The sequence below is a fragment of the Camelus bactrianus genome, chromosome 19 (genome assembly GCF_048773025.1).
Source record: "Camelus bactrianus isolate YW-2024 breed Bactrian camel chromosome 19, ASM4877302v1, whole genome shotgun sequence".
Taxonomy (NCBI): domain Eukaryota; kingdom Metazoa; phylum Chordata; class Mammalia; order Artiodactyla; family Camelidae; genus Camelus; species Camelus bactrianus.
Window position 1 is genome coordinate 41317636 of NC_133557.1, and position 16065 is coordinate 41333700.

The 16065-nt window shown below is 43.9% G+C and overlaps 1 protein-coding gene across 3 annotated transcripts in view; it reads left to right on the forward strand.

Moving 5' to 3' along the window:
• The window catches only part of SEL1L2 (SEL1L2 adaptor subunit of SYVN1 ubiquitin ligase), a 50598-nt gene extending 38957 nt beyond the window's left edge, over positions 1-11641 (forward strand). The window contains exons 15-17 of one of the 3 annotated variants that reach the window (XM_045508656.2): positions 3147-3319; positions 11144-11272; positions 11438-11641. In XM_045508656.2, the coding sequence (XP_045364612.2) occupies positions 3147-3319; positions 11144-11272; positions 11438-11557 (422 nt within the window). In that variant the 3' untranslated portion in view covers positions 11558-11641. Of the gene's footprint in view, positions 1-3146; positions 3320-11143; positions 11273-11434 lie in introns of all 3 variants that reach the window. The other 2 variants (XM_010972888.3, XM_045508657.2) reach the window with 2 other exon arrangements.
• Positions 11642-16065: the final 4424 nt, after the last annotated feature.

Consider the following 16065-nt stretch of genomic DNA (forward strand, 5'->3'; position numbering starts at 1 on the left):
GCAGCAAGCCATCCATGTGATTCCAGTGAGAAATCCCCTAAAAAGGAAGTCTGTATTTTCCAAAATGTAATAAAGACCTCGTTTGAAGTGGGGAAACAACACCAGCAACCTCTCAGCTGTAGCAAATCAGCTCAAGTGTAACCAATACAGGTTTATTCCAAGCCAGGAAATGGTGTGGAAGTTGCACCAAGGGAAAGAGACATGGAAAAGGAGACATTAATATTAAGCAGAATTCACCAATATGAAAATGTCAGGCCAGTAAAAAGAATTGTGTGTCACCAGAGAGGTCAGGCGTGAGTGCGCCCAAAGATATGGTTGCTGCATGGCTCACTTGGGGTTAGGAAATCTACTCACGAAAGTTTCCAGTCGCTGGTGGTGCTTCTTCCAGGAGCTGCTGCAGGTGAGGAGGTGCCGAACCATCAGGACCCAGTCACCACTCCGTGACTGTGACATTGCAGGGGAAATCCCTCCCACTATCTGGTGAGCCCCCTGGGAACCTATGGGGCTCGCCATATGCCCCCGGTCCCCTAATTAGGGTGGGACTGAGACCTCTGGAGAATCTGCTCGTTCACAACTTTTCATTCTTACAGACCTCTGGGGTCCTGCTTACTGCTTGTAAAGCTCAAAACTGCACAGTCCTGTTCTTTTGTTGTTATGGTGCAGAAGGAATCTTGGGGTCAAAGGAAGGCAGCTTTGGGCAAAATTAGAGATAGAGTGGGTTTCTCTTTAGAGCTCCAGGGGTTTCTTGCCTCTCCAGGCCCCTCCAGGTCCCTCTCCTGGGCATCATTTCTAGAAGGTCTTGTCCCCAGCTACCTGTACATTTGGAAGCACCTGGGGTGCAGACCCTGATAATTAATGTCTTTGGCAGTTTAAGAATTTTATGATGTTACCTCTACGCCAAGGAAACTAAAGATGGCTCATGGTATTACATTTTAGTAGAGGATTGCAAAAGATTGAAAAAACTTCAGAACCCAAAGGAATAAATTCCAAAAAATTATAGGCATTGCATTAGGACAAATGGGGGGAGAAACCTGGAAGGAGCCCTTAATGATACATGTCAGACCATAGCAGACAGAATACTTTCTCCTGTTCCAAGTGAGCCTGGATTGTGCGAGAGGAGTTGGCCACAGCTGAGACGGATGTCCTAGATGAGCATTCCCTCATCTATCTATCTTAAAAAGTCACGTGAATTTTTTCTGCTCCTAAATATATTTGTTCATATGTCAGAAACTAAGATTCTAAAATACTTGACATCTGGGGAAAGCATTTTCGAAAAAGTTTTCTACCATGCCTATCCATTCCTTCCATAAATATTTATCAAGTACCAGTCCAGTTCTGGAGCTATGTCAGTGATCAGGAGCTTCAAAGTTCTCTCTTATGAGAGAGAGAGGGAGAAAGTAGGAAACAAATAACAGTGATACGTGCTGTGAGGAAATGACACAGGGAGGCGAGATGGGTAAGTCCTGGGTGCGGTCTGACAAGGGAGTCGGAGAAGGCTCTAGGAGGAAAGCCGCATTTGCAGTGAGACCTGAGTGGCAAGTCAGAGGAATTCCAAACATGCCAGAGGGAGGGGCTTGAAGGACCTCACTGTAGGGATGCTGCAAGAGTGAGCGTGGCATGCATTTTGGGGTTGAAGGAATGTTAGGAAGGCCGGAACATATGGAGAAAGTGACATGCAATAGGCTAGTCAGGGAGGCAGGAGGCAGATAAGGCACAATTTATAGGTCAGGTAAGGAATCCGGATATTATTCCAAGTGCAAAGTGAAGCACTTGGGGGTCTCACTTAACACAGGACATAACATGATTTGATTTTACATCTGACAAAAATCATCCTGGCTGTTGGTGTGAATAGAATGAAAAGTGGAGATAAAAGCACAGTTTGGAGGCTACTGTAGTCTTCCAGGCTTAGACCGGATGTTAGAGGAGATGGCGAGAAACAAGTGTGTGTTAGAGGTGGAACCATCAGGACTTGCTGATGGATTTGATCCTGAAAGTGAGGGGGAAAGAACTAGGAATAATTTTCCTAGATTTATGGCCTGAGCAATGGTGGTGCTGGTACTAATCGGGGAAAGAAACTGATGATTTTGTTTGGGGGAAGAGGTAGCAGGGTGTTAAGAATCTCTACCAGATGTTTTAAGTTTGAGATCCAAGTAGAAGAGTCAGGAAGGCAGTAGTAAGAATCGGGGGCTTGGACAGAGACAGGACTACTGATACAAATTCAGGAATAGTAAACATGAAGATAGCCATGGAACTAGATGAGATCACCTAGAAAAAGAGTTAAGAAGGGCGGAGGCGGGGGAGGGAAGAGAGAAAAGAAAAGAAAGGAGAGAAAAAAAGGAGGAAAAGGAGTTAAATAATGAGCCCTGATACTCCAACATTTAGAAGTTGAGTGGAGGAGTCAGTCAAGAGTTGAAGAGGAGAGCCTGTGAGGCAAGACGGAAGTCCAGAGATGAAAGTGTTTGGGCAGATAGATCCAATGTCCAGTGGTGCTTACTGGTCCAGTGAGACGAAGACAGAAGTGGCCGAGAGATCTGGCTGCATGAAGGTTATTGACCATCTTGAAAGTAACAGTGTCATGGAGGAAGGGGCAGAAGCCAGACTTGGGTGAGTTGAAGAGTATGTGGAAGGTGAAGCTTTGGAGACAGTGAGTGTAGAGCACACTTTTGAAAAGGCTGAGTGTGAACAGAGAAATGGGGAGTAGTTATAAGACGAGGCCATGGGATAAAGGGTTTGTTTTGTTCATCGAAGATACCAAGGTGTGTTTGGATGACTGATGGGACTAGTAAAGGGGGAGAAACTGGTGATGCAGGAAAGTAGAGCTTCAGGAGTGAGGTCTGGGAAAAGCAGGGGTGGGATCCAGTTTCCCAAGCATTGGCCTACCTTTAAAAGGTAAAATTAATAATTTTTTATTCTTAAGAACATTTGTACTATAATGTGGGAGTTATCCTACAATGAAGACAGCTAGCATTGTGTGTTATATTTTGTATTCCATAAAGTATGGAATCTAATCCTGATTCTGGGATTCTGAGTGGTTTTTTTTTTGTTTTTTCATTTTTATATAGATTATCATTAAGCTGCGTTGCTAGGAACTGTGCATGAATCATTTGAGTTACTATTCTCCTTCTCTTTCTAATATTTTCTATCAGGCAATGCATTTGCTAGAGTGAAACTTGGAGATTACCACTACTATGGCTATGGGACTAAGAAAGACCATCAGAGAGCAGCCACACATTACAGCATCGCTGCCGACAAGCACCGCAGTGCACAGGCCATGTTCAACCTGGCCTATATGTATGAACACGGCTTAGGTATCACAAAGGTAATTGTGCTGGTCATCATCCAGACCTAGTAACGGCAGTGCTATGGGAAGGAAAAATTTATAAATGTTCTACATGTCATTGATGTCATCAATGTAGAGAAAGGAAGGAAAATATTCAACATTTGCTGAGTCCCTCCCACGTGCCAGCACATATTACGTACCCTAATGTGAACCCTGTGAGGTAGAATTAACTTTCTCCATTATGCCCAAGGACATAACTAATAAGTAGAATAAATCTAGTCTTGGCCAATTTGATTCATAATAAATTCACGCTTTTTCCAGCAACATTAGTGGGCCCTGCCCCTTCTCCCTTCCACCTCTGGGACTTTTTCCATTAAAATTTCCATTGACTCTCAAGCTCTCAGTAATAAGAAGAAGGTGGGAATGAGGTCACAGCTGGATACCAAGGTGGCATTAATCCAGAAACATCTTTTGAAACCCCCACTGTGTCCATGACACCATGCTGAGCACTCTAGGGAGGCCGAAGAAAATGGATCCCCATCCTTCAGAGGCTACACTTGACTTGAGGAGACGAGGCATGTTCATTAAGAGAGCTAGCAATGGAATACTATTCAGCCATAAAAACGACAACATAATGCCATTTGCAGCAACATGGATGTCCCTGGAGAATGTCATTCTAAGTGAAGTAAGCCAGAAAGAGAAAGAAAAAGACCATACGATATCACTTATAGGAGGAATCTAAAAAGAAAAAAAAAGAGGACAAATGAACTTAAATATAAAATGGAAACAGACTCAGAGACATAGAATTCAAACTTGTGTTTGCCAGGGGGAAGGGGGGCGGGAAGGGACAGACTGGGATTTTGAGATTTATAGATACTGACAGATCTATATAGAATAGATAAAGAAGTTTATACTGTATAGCACAGGGAAATATATTCAAGATCTTGTAGTAGCTCATGGTGAAAAAGAACATGAAAACAAATACTTGTATATTCATGTATGACTGAAAAATTGTACTGTATACCAGAAATTGACACAACATTGTAAAGTGACTATAACTCAATAAAATTTAAAAAGAAAGAAAGAGAGCCAGCACTGCAGGGTGATATTGGGGGAATCCTTTAGACAGTAAATGTAATTGAGGCAGAAGAAGGCATTGGAGTTTGACAGGGTGAGAAAGGTGAATTAAATATCAGTAATGATTGTTAACGACCAGGTGTTGGCGTGTTATGTGCACTTAAATCACACAGCCAGTTGCTGAGATGAGCCCTGTTATTGACCTCCATGTATCCATCAAGAAACTGGAGTGTGGTTAAGTCACCGGCCGAGTCTGCAGAGCACATCAGTGGTTCAACTAGAATTTGAACCCAGACCTATCTGACTCCATGTTTCTGGTTGAAAGAGTGGGCTTTGCGTTATCGGAATTTCTATGCTTTCTTTATCCTTCCAGTTGTGCTAGCAACTGGGAGTTCCTGGCAGGGAATTTCCTAGCTGACAACTGCTCCTGGTGCACACACTGTGCAGCAGGGGCTTCTCATTCAGGATGACAGTCTGGCGGTAGAGGTCCCCGCCCTCCTGCGCTCTCCTGTGCCTGCCTTTGGGCTCATCACTTTTGATCATCGCCGGCACCCTAATCAGTGGAAAAAATGTCAAATCCAAACCCAGTCTGTTTTCCCCATTCCTAGCGGATGCAAGCTCCTGTGTTGCGGAAGGGACAGGCAGGGGCGAGGACTGGATCGAACAGCTAAATTGGATGATTCTTTGGATGTTATCTCACCGCACCTGCTCCCCTCCAACTGTCATCCACATCTGTAAAACAGAACCAGGATACAAGCCCTGCCCCGGGCTTTGAGGATAAAACGAGTGGACCTTTGTAGAAGAGCTCTGTAGTGAAACAGTGTGTGGAATGACTGTTATCTAGATCAGAAGGGAATTTGGGTGATTGCCTCAGTAGGATTAAAGCTTTCGTTCATCATTCCCCAGGGGAAACATAACAGCTTTGGTGAGAGAAGCAGCGTCTGTGAAAAGGATAACAGTAACCCCACCCCACAGGTTAAATTCAGATTAGCTCTCTCGTCCCCATGTGATTCAAGAAGACCTTGGTCCCCCAGACAGCCCCATCCTCACCACAGTGAGGCCAGTCCACCTGGACCCCTGGGGCGGGGAGGGGCATCCTCTCAGGACAACAGGCCACACATGTAGGAGAGGACACTGCCTGCCCTCCCAGGTGGCCCACAGCGTCAGGCGTTCAGTTTTGGGAGGCACTGCTGGGCTCTCCTCTCTCTCCTAGGCTCATTTCATACATCTAGAAAAAGACTTTGAAGTTTCTCTGTGGCCACATTTCTGTTCTTTTTGGTCAGGGTTCCTGTTAAATCATCGGTATTCATTTTTATCAGTCTCAATCACAGGTATTTTTTTTTTCCTACAAAAAGTCTCTACATTTTAAAAATAGAGAGGCTGCACTTAACCTCAGACCTGAAGTCTGATTTTGGATTTAGCTGAGGGGCCATTGCTCTTTGTCTTTATCGGTTTCTTTTGTTTAGCAATTAGAAAAATAATAACCAGGTACCCAGGGGCCAGGTATATTAATCTTGCTATCTTACAATCAAATTAGCAAGGAGATACCACCTTTTCTAATTCTTAAGATGAATATGTTGATAATTGAAAGCCCAAAGCTTGTTCCAGTGCTAGTTAATGAAAGCAAAGCAATTAGGAGAACAGGATTCACAGAACCCAGTTCATCAAGTAATTCCACACTTCTTCAGCAAGGCTCTTCAAAACCCTCTTTATTGGTTGAACCTCATGCAAACCAGTGGGGAAGATGAGTCTAACATCATTACCAGGATTTCTCTGAGAATCAAAACAGGTTTTGTAAACTCTATACGGAAGCCCTCTGGGAGAAGGACGTAAGGTATCGGTCATCTCTTGATAAATCCGTGTAAAAACATGGGTCGTTATTGTTCTCGTCTGTCTTGAGGAAAGGATGCTGGGACTAGGATGATGTGGGTGGATTATCCTGGTAGCTTCACTGCGTAACATCTCATCCCTGATCGCTGACTTCAAATTAAACTCACTTGACTTAAACTGTGGTCCAGGGCTGACCACACCGCTGTTCAGGGAACACAAAATAATACCTGGGGAGAAACCGGGAGAGGACCCGAACTAACATAGAAATGTCAGCACTCAGCTCTCACGTTGTTGTCAAACTCCTCCTCAGGTCACCCTTGATTCAGAAGCACTTCAGAAATCTGACCATGAAGATAACCCATTACCCATCCCCTCCTGCCCAGTGCGTCTGTCCATATCCCGGTTCAAGCCAGAATTGTTTCTCAGGTGTGCTGGTTGTAAAGGCTGCTCAGGGGTCTCCCATTCCAGTGTTCTTCCTTGAACTCTGTGGCAGAGGTAGCTCTGCCCACTGAAGGTCTGTAGTCCCCAGTGCGCAGGGAGGGCTTGTTTCTGGGATGCGTCTCCTAGTCAGAGACTACATTTCCCGGCTCCCTTCACACCCGCGTGACTCATTCTCACCAAAGGGGCGGAAGTAAGAGGGAAGAGAGTCATTTCTGGGCCAAGGCAGCTAGGAAGTAGGTGGCGCTTCTCCCAGAGGCTCTAAGGGATGGCAGAACCAGGAAGACAATTCACCACCAGCCAGGAACATCTACACTGGACTGCTGAGTATGTTAAGCCACTGAAATTTGGAGGTTTATGTGTTGCAGATATAAGCATCACCTTAGTTAACACATTTTACAGCTAACAAAACCCCAGCAGGTTATTTCTGACAGAGTATAACTCTGCTGCTGTTACCCCTCCACCTTATTTTCCCTGGCATTCAAAACCCTCCTGACCTAACCTAACAGTGGCCTGATATGCCACTATTTTCCTGTATATCTTCTTCTAGGCTGTGTATCCTTTCCCCCAAAGACCCTGAACTGCACCCTTGTGACCTTTGATCTAATCACCTCCGTTTGCTGGAATGATCTTCTCCCACACTTTTGGCCATTGAAGACCAGTCCATTCTTCAGAGACTAGCTCCCAAATCATCTCCTCTGTGAACCCTTCAGTGAATCCCTAGATGTAAAAGATCTCTGCTTCTAAACTTCCATGGTGCTGTGCCTTGATTTTCTTCAGCTATTTACTTACTCAGATATTTATCAAGGTCTTGTTTTGTGTCAGGAAGCACTGCACATGGTTCTGGGGATACAAGAGAATGAGACATCTTTCAAACAGCTCACCATCTCCCATGGAAGAGGCATCCATTGCTATAGTGAAAGCCACAAACGGCGTGCGTGTATGCACACCCAAGTGAAATACTATAAACTCGTTAAAGAGGAAACAACTAACTCAGGCAAGGGAATCAATACTGTCAGGTCCTGTTCTAAAATGTTTTTATAACACAGGATACTCTGTAAAATAGAAAAAAAAAATCAGGCTGTTTTAAGATGATGACTAGGAAATCTGTCTAAATTAAGACAAAATGTGAGAGGAAATTATCCTTTGGAAATTAGTTTATATATATATATATAGTTAGATCTACTAGATAACACATTTTTTTTTGGATCCTGTAGGGGAAACAAAACCATATCACTGAATAAATTATAAATAGAAGTGTCAAAAATAAAAGTAATTATGGCACAAAGCATTTTTGTTTCTCATTTTTCTGGTCTGGCCACCTATGGAGTGTTAGAGCTGAAACTTTAAACACCAGAATAGAAATATGTTCTGGAAAGGGCAAGTTAAAGTTAGATATTAAAATGGTCCTCTCAGAATTGTGACAGGACAGAATATACATCTCTTAGAAATGGCCATAACCTTCCTTGACATAAATGTCTATTATCTAATGAAATAATGAGAAGTGTGCAAAATTTTTCTATGTGTATATAGCTTTATTTATTAGAGAAAAAAAAAAAAACCTGACAACCAACCAAAATGCTCCAAAATAGAGAACATGTTATATGAACAGTGGCGAGGTGGTATACTGTTCCATTATTTATTTTATGGCCTGCTGGTTAAGTGAGCAGCCTAGAAGGTTCAAAGGCTGTCTGGATTTGAACCTTAGCTCTGTTACTTACAAGTCATATGAGTTTGGAGAAGTGACTTAACCTGTCTGTGCCTCAGTTTCTTCATCTTTAAAATGGAGTTAATAATATCATCTGCCCTATAGAATTGTCATGGAGTTTAAACAAATGACAGTGGTGACTGTTACACAGTAAATATTTAATAAGTATTAGCCATTATTATGAAATACTGAGCAACCATTAAAAATTAAAATATAGATTAAAGAAATATCTTAGGATGTGAAATATATTTGAAATATATTGTTAGACAAAATATTATGCAGAGTGAAAAATTCCTAAACTCAAAGTGTGTATATGTGAACATATATAAGAATGCTGGAAGGATGTATATGAATTACCAGTAGTTAACAGTGAAATTGTGGGTGTTTTTTTCCTTATTTGTTCATCTCTGTATCTTCAAAGCCCCCTCTAATTAACATGTAATACATTTATAATAAGAAAATAATAATAAATTATTCAAAAAAAACACCTCTGTCCCAGTATAAGAAATTTTTTACGACACCCAAAGATTCAGGGCTGCAAAACTCCTGAATCATGTAATTGAACAATTTTCATAAACCAGATACTTTATTGCTAGGGAATTCTGTATCTTTGCGTTATAAGCAGCTTTTGAACATATGAACATTGGCACATGTGACATTTTAGTTAGAAACATTTAAGAAGTCTGCAGGTCCTAAATCTACATAATCTCCTAAATCACTGAGTTTAAAGCAGAACAAACTCTAATGCACTGCAGAAAAGTTTCATGTAAGTGGATTAGGTGTGCAATGGACTTCCTTAATGAACCCTTGCCATCATCAGAATACCATTTTACAAGGGGAAATTTTTTGTGTGAACAATTTGGATTTTTTCACTAAATAGGATCAAAGAACAAGGAGTCTTTTCTAGAGTCCAGTAATAAAATTTATTTTATATGAGTTGCCGTAATTAGCCATAAGGGTTCAGGAATTTCTTTCTCTGGGAATTTTAAAGAAAGACTTTCCTGTCTCACCCCACCCTCCTTGGCCGGGAGCGCGCTCATCCCACTTTAATGGCACTTCTCTTCTATTTTTTATAATATGCTAAGCGACTGAATTGTGATGTTTGTGACTCAAGAAATAATTAATAACTATTTCCTGCCTCAAATAAGAAGGAATGTCTGAGATACTGACAAAGGCTGCCTTTCCTCAAACATCCCACTCAAGTCAATATGCTTTTCACATCTGGGGCTGACACCACTGTCATAATCGGCAGGAGCTTTCCAGTGAACACCCACTGAATTTGTTGGCATTAGAGACACAAATTAGAGTTTTTAAAGCATCCGTTTTCTTTGTTGCCAGGAAGATTGGTTTTGAACAGTCTCCTGAATTTTAAGTATTTTAAGCAAGTAAATTCCTCTTTCTTAAACAAATCTACCAGTCCACAAAGCTTTGGAAAAATTTAAGAAATGACAAGCCTGAGAGAGGACACACAAGGACTGGGTTTAGCAGGGGCCTCACAGATTCACCATTATTGAACCCCATGTAATGGACGTCTTGGAGATGGAGACGAAAGACAAAGAGATACCGGATGACCACAATTTGTGAAAAATTCCTCCTCTTCCCCTTCTTTTGAAAATAATCTACAAGAACCCAAGCAAAGAACAATTCTGAGACTGCATCAGGGCACCTTTAAAAACACCTCCACTTAGCCTATTTGGGAAAACAAAGAGAAGAAAACCAAGCCATAAGTAGGCGAAAATGAAACACATTTTTTATCTGCCTTGTCATAATTTAATGGGAAATTAAAAATATAGTATGTCATTTGTGGGGTCAACTTCCAGCCTGAGAACCAAAATAGTTTATTCACTCATTCTACAAGTATTATCAAAGACTCACGGTGTCCTTGGCACTTCATTAAGCACTGGGAATTCAGGGGTGACAGGCAGTCCAAGGCCTTGTCCTCAAGGACCTGGAGATAGACAAATGAATAAACAAATTCCATAACTTCAGTATGATAAGTACTATGAAGAAAAGTAGGAATTTTAATGGCTCATCACTGTCTGCACTGCCATTTGTTTGGGGAGCTGTCCTGTTAGTGTCTGGTGTCCTCCTGCCCCCTTAATTGGACTCACGCCTAAGATCTCATCCAGCAGTATCCAGGAAAGCTTTTTGGAGACTGTTGGCTTGTGTATGGCTGCTGTAACAAATTACCACAAATTTAGTGCCTTAGAACAACACACATTTATCTTACCGTTTCTGTAGGTGAGAGAGCTAGGTGAGCTTGACTGGGTCCTCTGTGGAGGGTCTCCCAGGCTGAAATCAAGGCTGTGCTCCTTACTGGGGACTCTGGGGAAGAATGTGCTTCCAAGCTCATTCAGGTTGTTGGCCAAACTCAGGTTCTTACACTTGTGGGACTGTCCACATTCTTCTTCCTCCTGTCCGCGTGGCCCCTCCAGCAACGGCAAATTGAGTCCTTCCCATGCCTGGAATCTCTGACCTCTCCTCTGACACCTCTCTTTGACTTTCTCTTCTGCTCGTGAGAAAACTCATTGTTTAAGGGCTCCTGTGATTCTACTGAGTGCACCGGGTCATCCAGGACAATCCCCCATCTTAAGGTTTGTCACCTTAATTACATTTGCAAAGTTCTCTTTGCCTTTGTAACATAATATATTAACATGTTCCAAGGATTAGGGCATGACTCTCCAGGGCGGGGGGTGGGGGGTGCATTCTGCCTACCTAAATTAAATTACTACATTTCAAACAATGGCTTCCATTTAATTACCCCTAAAGAATCTGCCCCTAATGAGTGTGGGCTGTTCTTCTATTTCTAGAACATTCACTTGGCCAGGAGACTATACGATTTGGCTGCTCGAACAAGTCCAGACGCTCACATACCTGTGTTCTTTGCCCGGGTGAAACTGGAAACTGTGCATTTGCTCCGAGATATCCTGTTTTGTAATGTAAGTTTGCCTCAGTTGGGTCCCAGATCCCTGGAGGCTCTAATGAACAGCTCTTGGTGGGTGGGCTTGAGGGAGATGATGGTTTTGAACAGAGGGGGAGGCTTGGATTCTTTTTTTTTTTTTTTTTTTTTTTTTTTTTTTTGACAGAATGTCTCTCAGCAGCAGTTTACAGTGAGATGGAAATGGATGAACGTGGCCCACACCCTTGGACCACACTGGGATCTATTTGTGATTGGCCTGATTGTTGCCGTGCTGGTCTTCTTGCTTAGGCGTCGCTACGGGTAGGATCTGGCCCGCAGGAAAACCTGCTCGCGGGAACCAGTTCACTTCAAGTTGTCTTCACTAAATAAAGAGTTTCCTCATCAGACTCCAGTCGGCTTCAAATTTCTGATATAGGCCTGGGATGGAAAATGGACAAAGGTTGGGACCCGTCCTCTGAGAAACCATTTCAGATGTCTTGCTTAGCTGAGATGACCACTTTGGGGAGAGGGGGTGCTGGGGACTGATTGCCTAAGATTTCCTTACAAACTAGTCACCTTGGTGATCTAGTCCTGAGTTAGGGGTTTAAAACCACCCATTTTCGTGCGCTCATAACAACTTGTTGCCTTTCGAGAGGACAAATGGGTTTCTTGCCTCCAACAGACATACTGAAGTGGGGAGAAGGGGGAGTTTGGGGAGGGCAGGAACATAGATTCCCTCAGAATCTGATAAAGGCAAAAATGACAAGCAGACCCAGCATCTTGTGGGCATGATCTGGTGAACCACGCTGTAGCTCTAATGAGCAGAAGTTCCTCATGGCATGCGGAGCTGGGGGCAATGACTCAGACTCCTCACAGGGGGCCTTTGATCAAAGCTCCCTTAGCAGTTGTGAGCAGCACTATTTGGGGTCTGTCCAGCACTGTATCCTTCTCTTCCATTCCTTGTTGAAACCCTGAGGAATTCCCTTTGGAGAAACCATAGAGGGAGGTGGCACCAGCCTCCTAGGACAGAAGTTAAAGTGCTTGTTCTCTGTCTTCCCTGACAGGCCGATCAGGGCTGAGGCCCAGGACTGGGGGCAGAGATGGGAGAGAAGAGCGCAGGAGGCCTGTGACTTATGTCAAGGGCCAGGTTTAAATCTCGCCTCCGCAGCTCCTCAGCTATTCAACCTCTCACGGCCTCAGTTTCCTGACCTGCAAAATGGGAAGATCGAAGATCTTAGCTGGTATGAGGATTAATGGGATAACATATGTAAAGGAATTATCACAGGGCCTGGCATATAGAATGAAATCCATAAATGGTAACTTTAAATATTCTTTAAAAGCTCATGGCAGATGGGTTGGAACATGGGGACAGCTGAGTTGATAACAATCAGTGTGGTTTCAGTGCCTTGCATTGGTTCTCCAGCCAAAATGCTGGGTATTTTTATGGGAAAAGATTGTGCTTGCCTACTTGAAAATCCAACCCAGGGCTAGGAAAAGAGTTAATTAACAATGTTGATCATAATCAGAAGGCAGAGTAAAATGGATTTGGAACCAAACAACCTGGGTTTGAGGTCCAGCTGTGTCCCTTAGTAGCTCTATGACTTTGGCCACAATTTCTTCAGACTTTGGTTTTTTCCTCCATAATATGGGATTAATTCCTATCTGGAGATTTGTGAGGTTTCAACAAGCCCAACAGCTGTTTTCTAAACATTGCACACACACATACTAGCCACAGTCATTGGCCATTAATTATACAGGTTTGTCTGAGGTCCAAGTGTTTAGAACTTCCTGGACACAATCCCTGACTTACTAGAGAGTTCCAGTTCCAAAGGAACTGTAAAAGCCTAATTTACAAAAGTGCAAAGAAGGAGCAGCCATCCAAACCTCAGGTCAGAACCCAATGGGCAGGCGGATCTGCAGTAATGTCTGACAGGAACGTGAGCACATCAGAGAGGCGACAAGTGCAGACTGGGGAGTGAGAAGGTAAAGTCAGTGAGCCCTGGCTCCGGGTCTGGGTGAAAACTGAGCTCCTTAGAGGTAAAGCTTGTGAAGAGGCTGCAGGCAGGCGAGCTCATAAATTTCCCATTTCAGCTGATTGTTTCCAGTAAATGTGAGCCAAGGGCTCTGAGAGCATGAGTGGTTTCAGGTGTTTGAATCATTCAATGTCCATTTCTAGGCTGCTTCTCCAGAGCCTCCGTAATAGCTCCCACCACCGGGGGCAGGGAATGTGCACCTGCCTGTGCCCCGCAGCCACTGACCCAGCGAGGGACAGCCCCTCCCACATCCCTTCCCTGGTCATGACAGTTCCACCCCCTCCACAGGCACACAGGGCCGCTGTTATTTTTCCTGCTTCCGATAGCTTTAAATAGCCTGGGGACTGACTACAAGGTGGCTTTTTAAAAAATCTAATTTGTTTTGTAATACCCTTTTCCGTCTATATTTTCTCCCCCGATTCTTTATTAAAGTGGAGTAGATATTCAAGTCAATACAATTTTTTAAGTCAAATCAAGAAGAAGTCTTTTTTCCAGAGCAGAAGTCCATCCGCAGTCATTTTATGAGGAACATGGAATTCTGGAATTCCATGCTCCTTTTGGAATTCTGTGCTTTTCCCCAAAGTCTCAAATGGTGGGTCTTAACAGGAATGGTCGTGAGCAGCTGGGGAAGAGAGAGGGGAGTCAAGTTCCAGAGAAGCAGGGCAGGTGCTGCACCCCACCCCCACCCTGGCCTCAGGAGTCCCGGGAACCCGGGAACCCAGGAACCCTGTGGAGGAGGCTGTGCAGAGCTGCGAAGAGGAGGGAGTGAAGGCCGTGGAGCAGCCTCAGCTGCCAGACACTGTTGTCTGTTTCTCATTCCACCTTCATGATGAGCTGTGAGGTGGATACAACCACCTCTGTTTCACGCAGGAGGAAACTGAGGCAGGGGGAAGCTATGTAACTTGTTAAGAAAACATCAAGTATGTGATCACATAATAATAATGAAGCTAGAATTTGAATCCAGATCTAACTTTGAAATACATCTTTCCTCTCTATTTCTGACCCAGAGTAACCTCTTGCTCCTCAACAAACTGCTCCAAACATTAGTGGCTGAAAACAACAATCATATCATTATATCTCAGGAACTTGGGCAGGGCAGGGCCATGCGATTCTTCTGTTCCACGTGGCCTGCATGGAGGCCACGTGGTGTTCCGCTGGAGACAGGCTGTTCTAGGGAGCCGGAGACAGTGTGTTCCTCACTGGCACCTTGACAGCAGTGGCTGGAAGGCTGGGCTCAGCTGTGAGTGTTGACCCCCAGAATGCCTCCACGTCACTTATGACCTCTTCCACATGCAGGCAGAGTAGTGGGACATTTTACACAGCAGCTCAGGAGTCCAGAGAGAGTGTTCGCAGAGACCCAGGCAGACGTCGTCGGTTTCCTAAGACCTAGTCTTGGAAGTTCTAGAATATCATTTCTGCCACATTCTGTGGGTCAAGTCCTAGACTCCACCACTCAATAGAAGGAGCAGCAAAGAATCTGTACCCATGTTTAACCTGCTGCAAATATACTGCCCAGTAACCTGCCAAGGGTTCCATAAATTCCAGTACAAAAATTGGCGGAAGGAAATTGCAGCACAAACACTGAGCTGCTTATCTTGGAAGACAGGACTGGATAGACTGGTCAGATCCATGCCTGATTCTGTCTTCCCATCTTTTAGACTGAGGAAATCCAGGTGTCTGATGCTAACTGGAGGGAGGGAAAGATGTCCTCCTCTCTTCTTCAGCCAGGCACACGTGCACACACAGTTTAAGAATACTCAGTTCTTTCTCGGCTTTGCACTCAAGAGAGTGCAGAGTCCCAGGCTCAATGGGACTGTCCCCTGAAGCACCCTAGGGGCAGTTCCACACTGCATCTCACCTGACCCACACCTGACATGCTCTTAGCAGGTGGGAGACCCAGACCCCCTCCACTCCTGCCCATCCTCATTCACATTCCCTTCCCCACCCCAAGTCCCTATAGAAACCTATCTTCTCTGCCTCATCCTCTGGAACTAAGGTCCTCCTGCTGAGATGTGACCTTCAGCACAGGTAATTGTTGGCACCCCCTGTCCTACAGTTGTGTTGCCAGATGGGGGGAAACAGGAAACTTTACATCCATGGACTGGGGGGTGGGATGTAGTCTGCACTGTGGACTGGCCCCTAGATTAGAATGTAAGGAAAAAACTCAGGCATCTCTTTTGCACTGTGATGGTTGTTCTTCTGCTAATGTAACTCCTAAACCTTATTACACAAAAGGAGTATCTGCTCCTTCTCAGCTTTAAGGTCCAAGTTGTCCTCCTCTTCCTTTAGCTCTGGGAGGTGCCAGGATATAGTCATGAAGTGTGAGGATCCAAGAGTTACTCAGGCATACTCCTCAGGTCAGGCTCCAAGAGTTACTGACTGGAGACTTCTGGTCTAGGAAATTAATGGTTTTTAATCTTTAAATTTAATTTTACATTGTACTTGATCTTATATATGATTATAAAACCCAGAAGTCCCATTTTCCCCAAAACACAAGTTGCCCGGCCATGAATACTACCATCACTCTGTTCCTTGCTCAGCAACCTCAATGAGCTTTACCTGAAAATTCCTCCAGGTTCTTCCACCTCCTTGTACTATTCCCCACATTGTTTAGCAAAGAAAACACATTGGCCCATAGCAAATGCCCTGAGTCTCAGAAGAGATTTACTCCTAATAAAGCCAAAGAAAAAGGTAAGGGAAAAACACAGACGGGCTGTTACAATGTTCTGTCCCCATCCTCACAGCAACTGGAAAAACGGGCCAGGACAATGGCTCCTGAATCTGAGTTTGTCTTCATGTT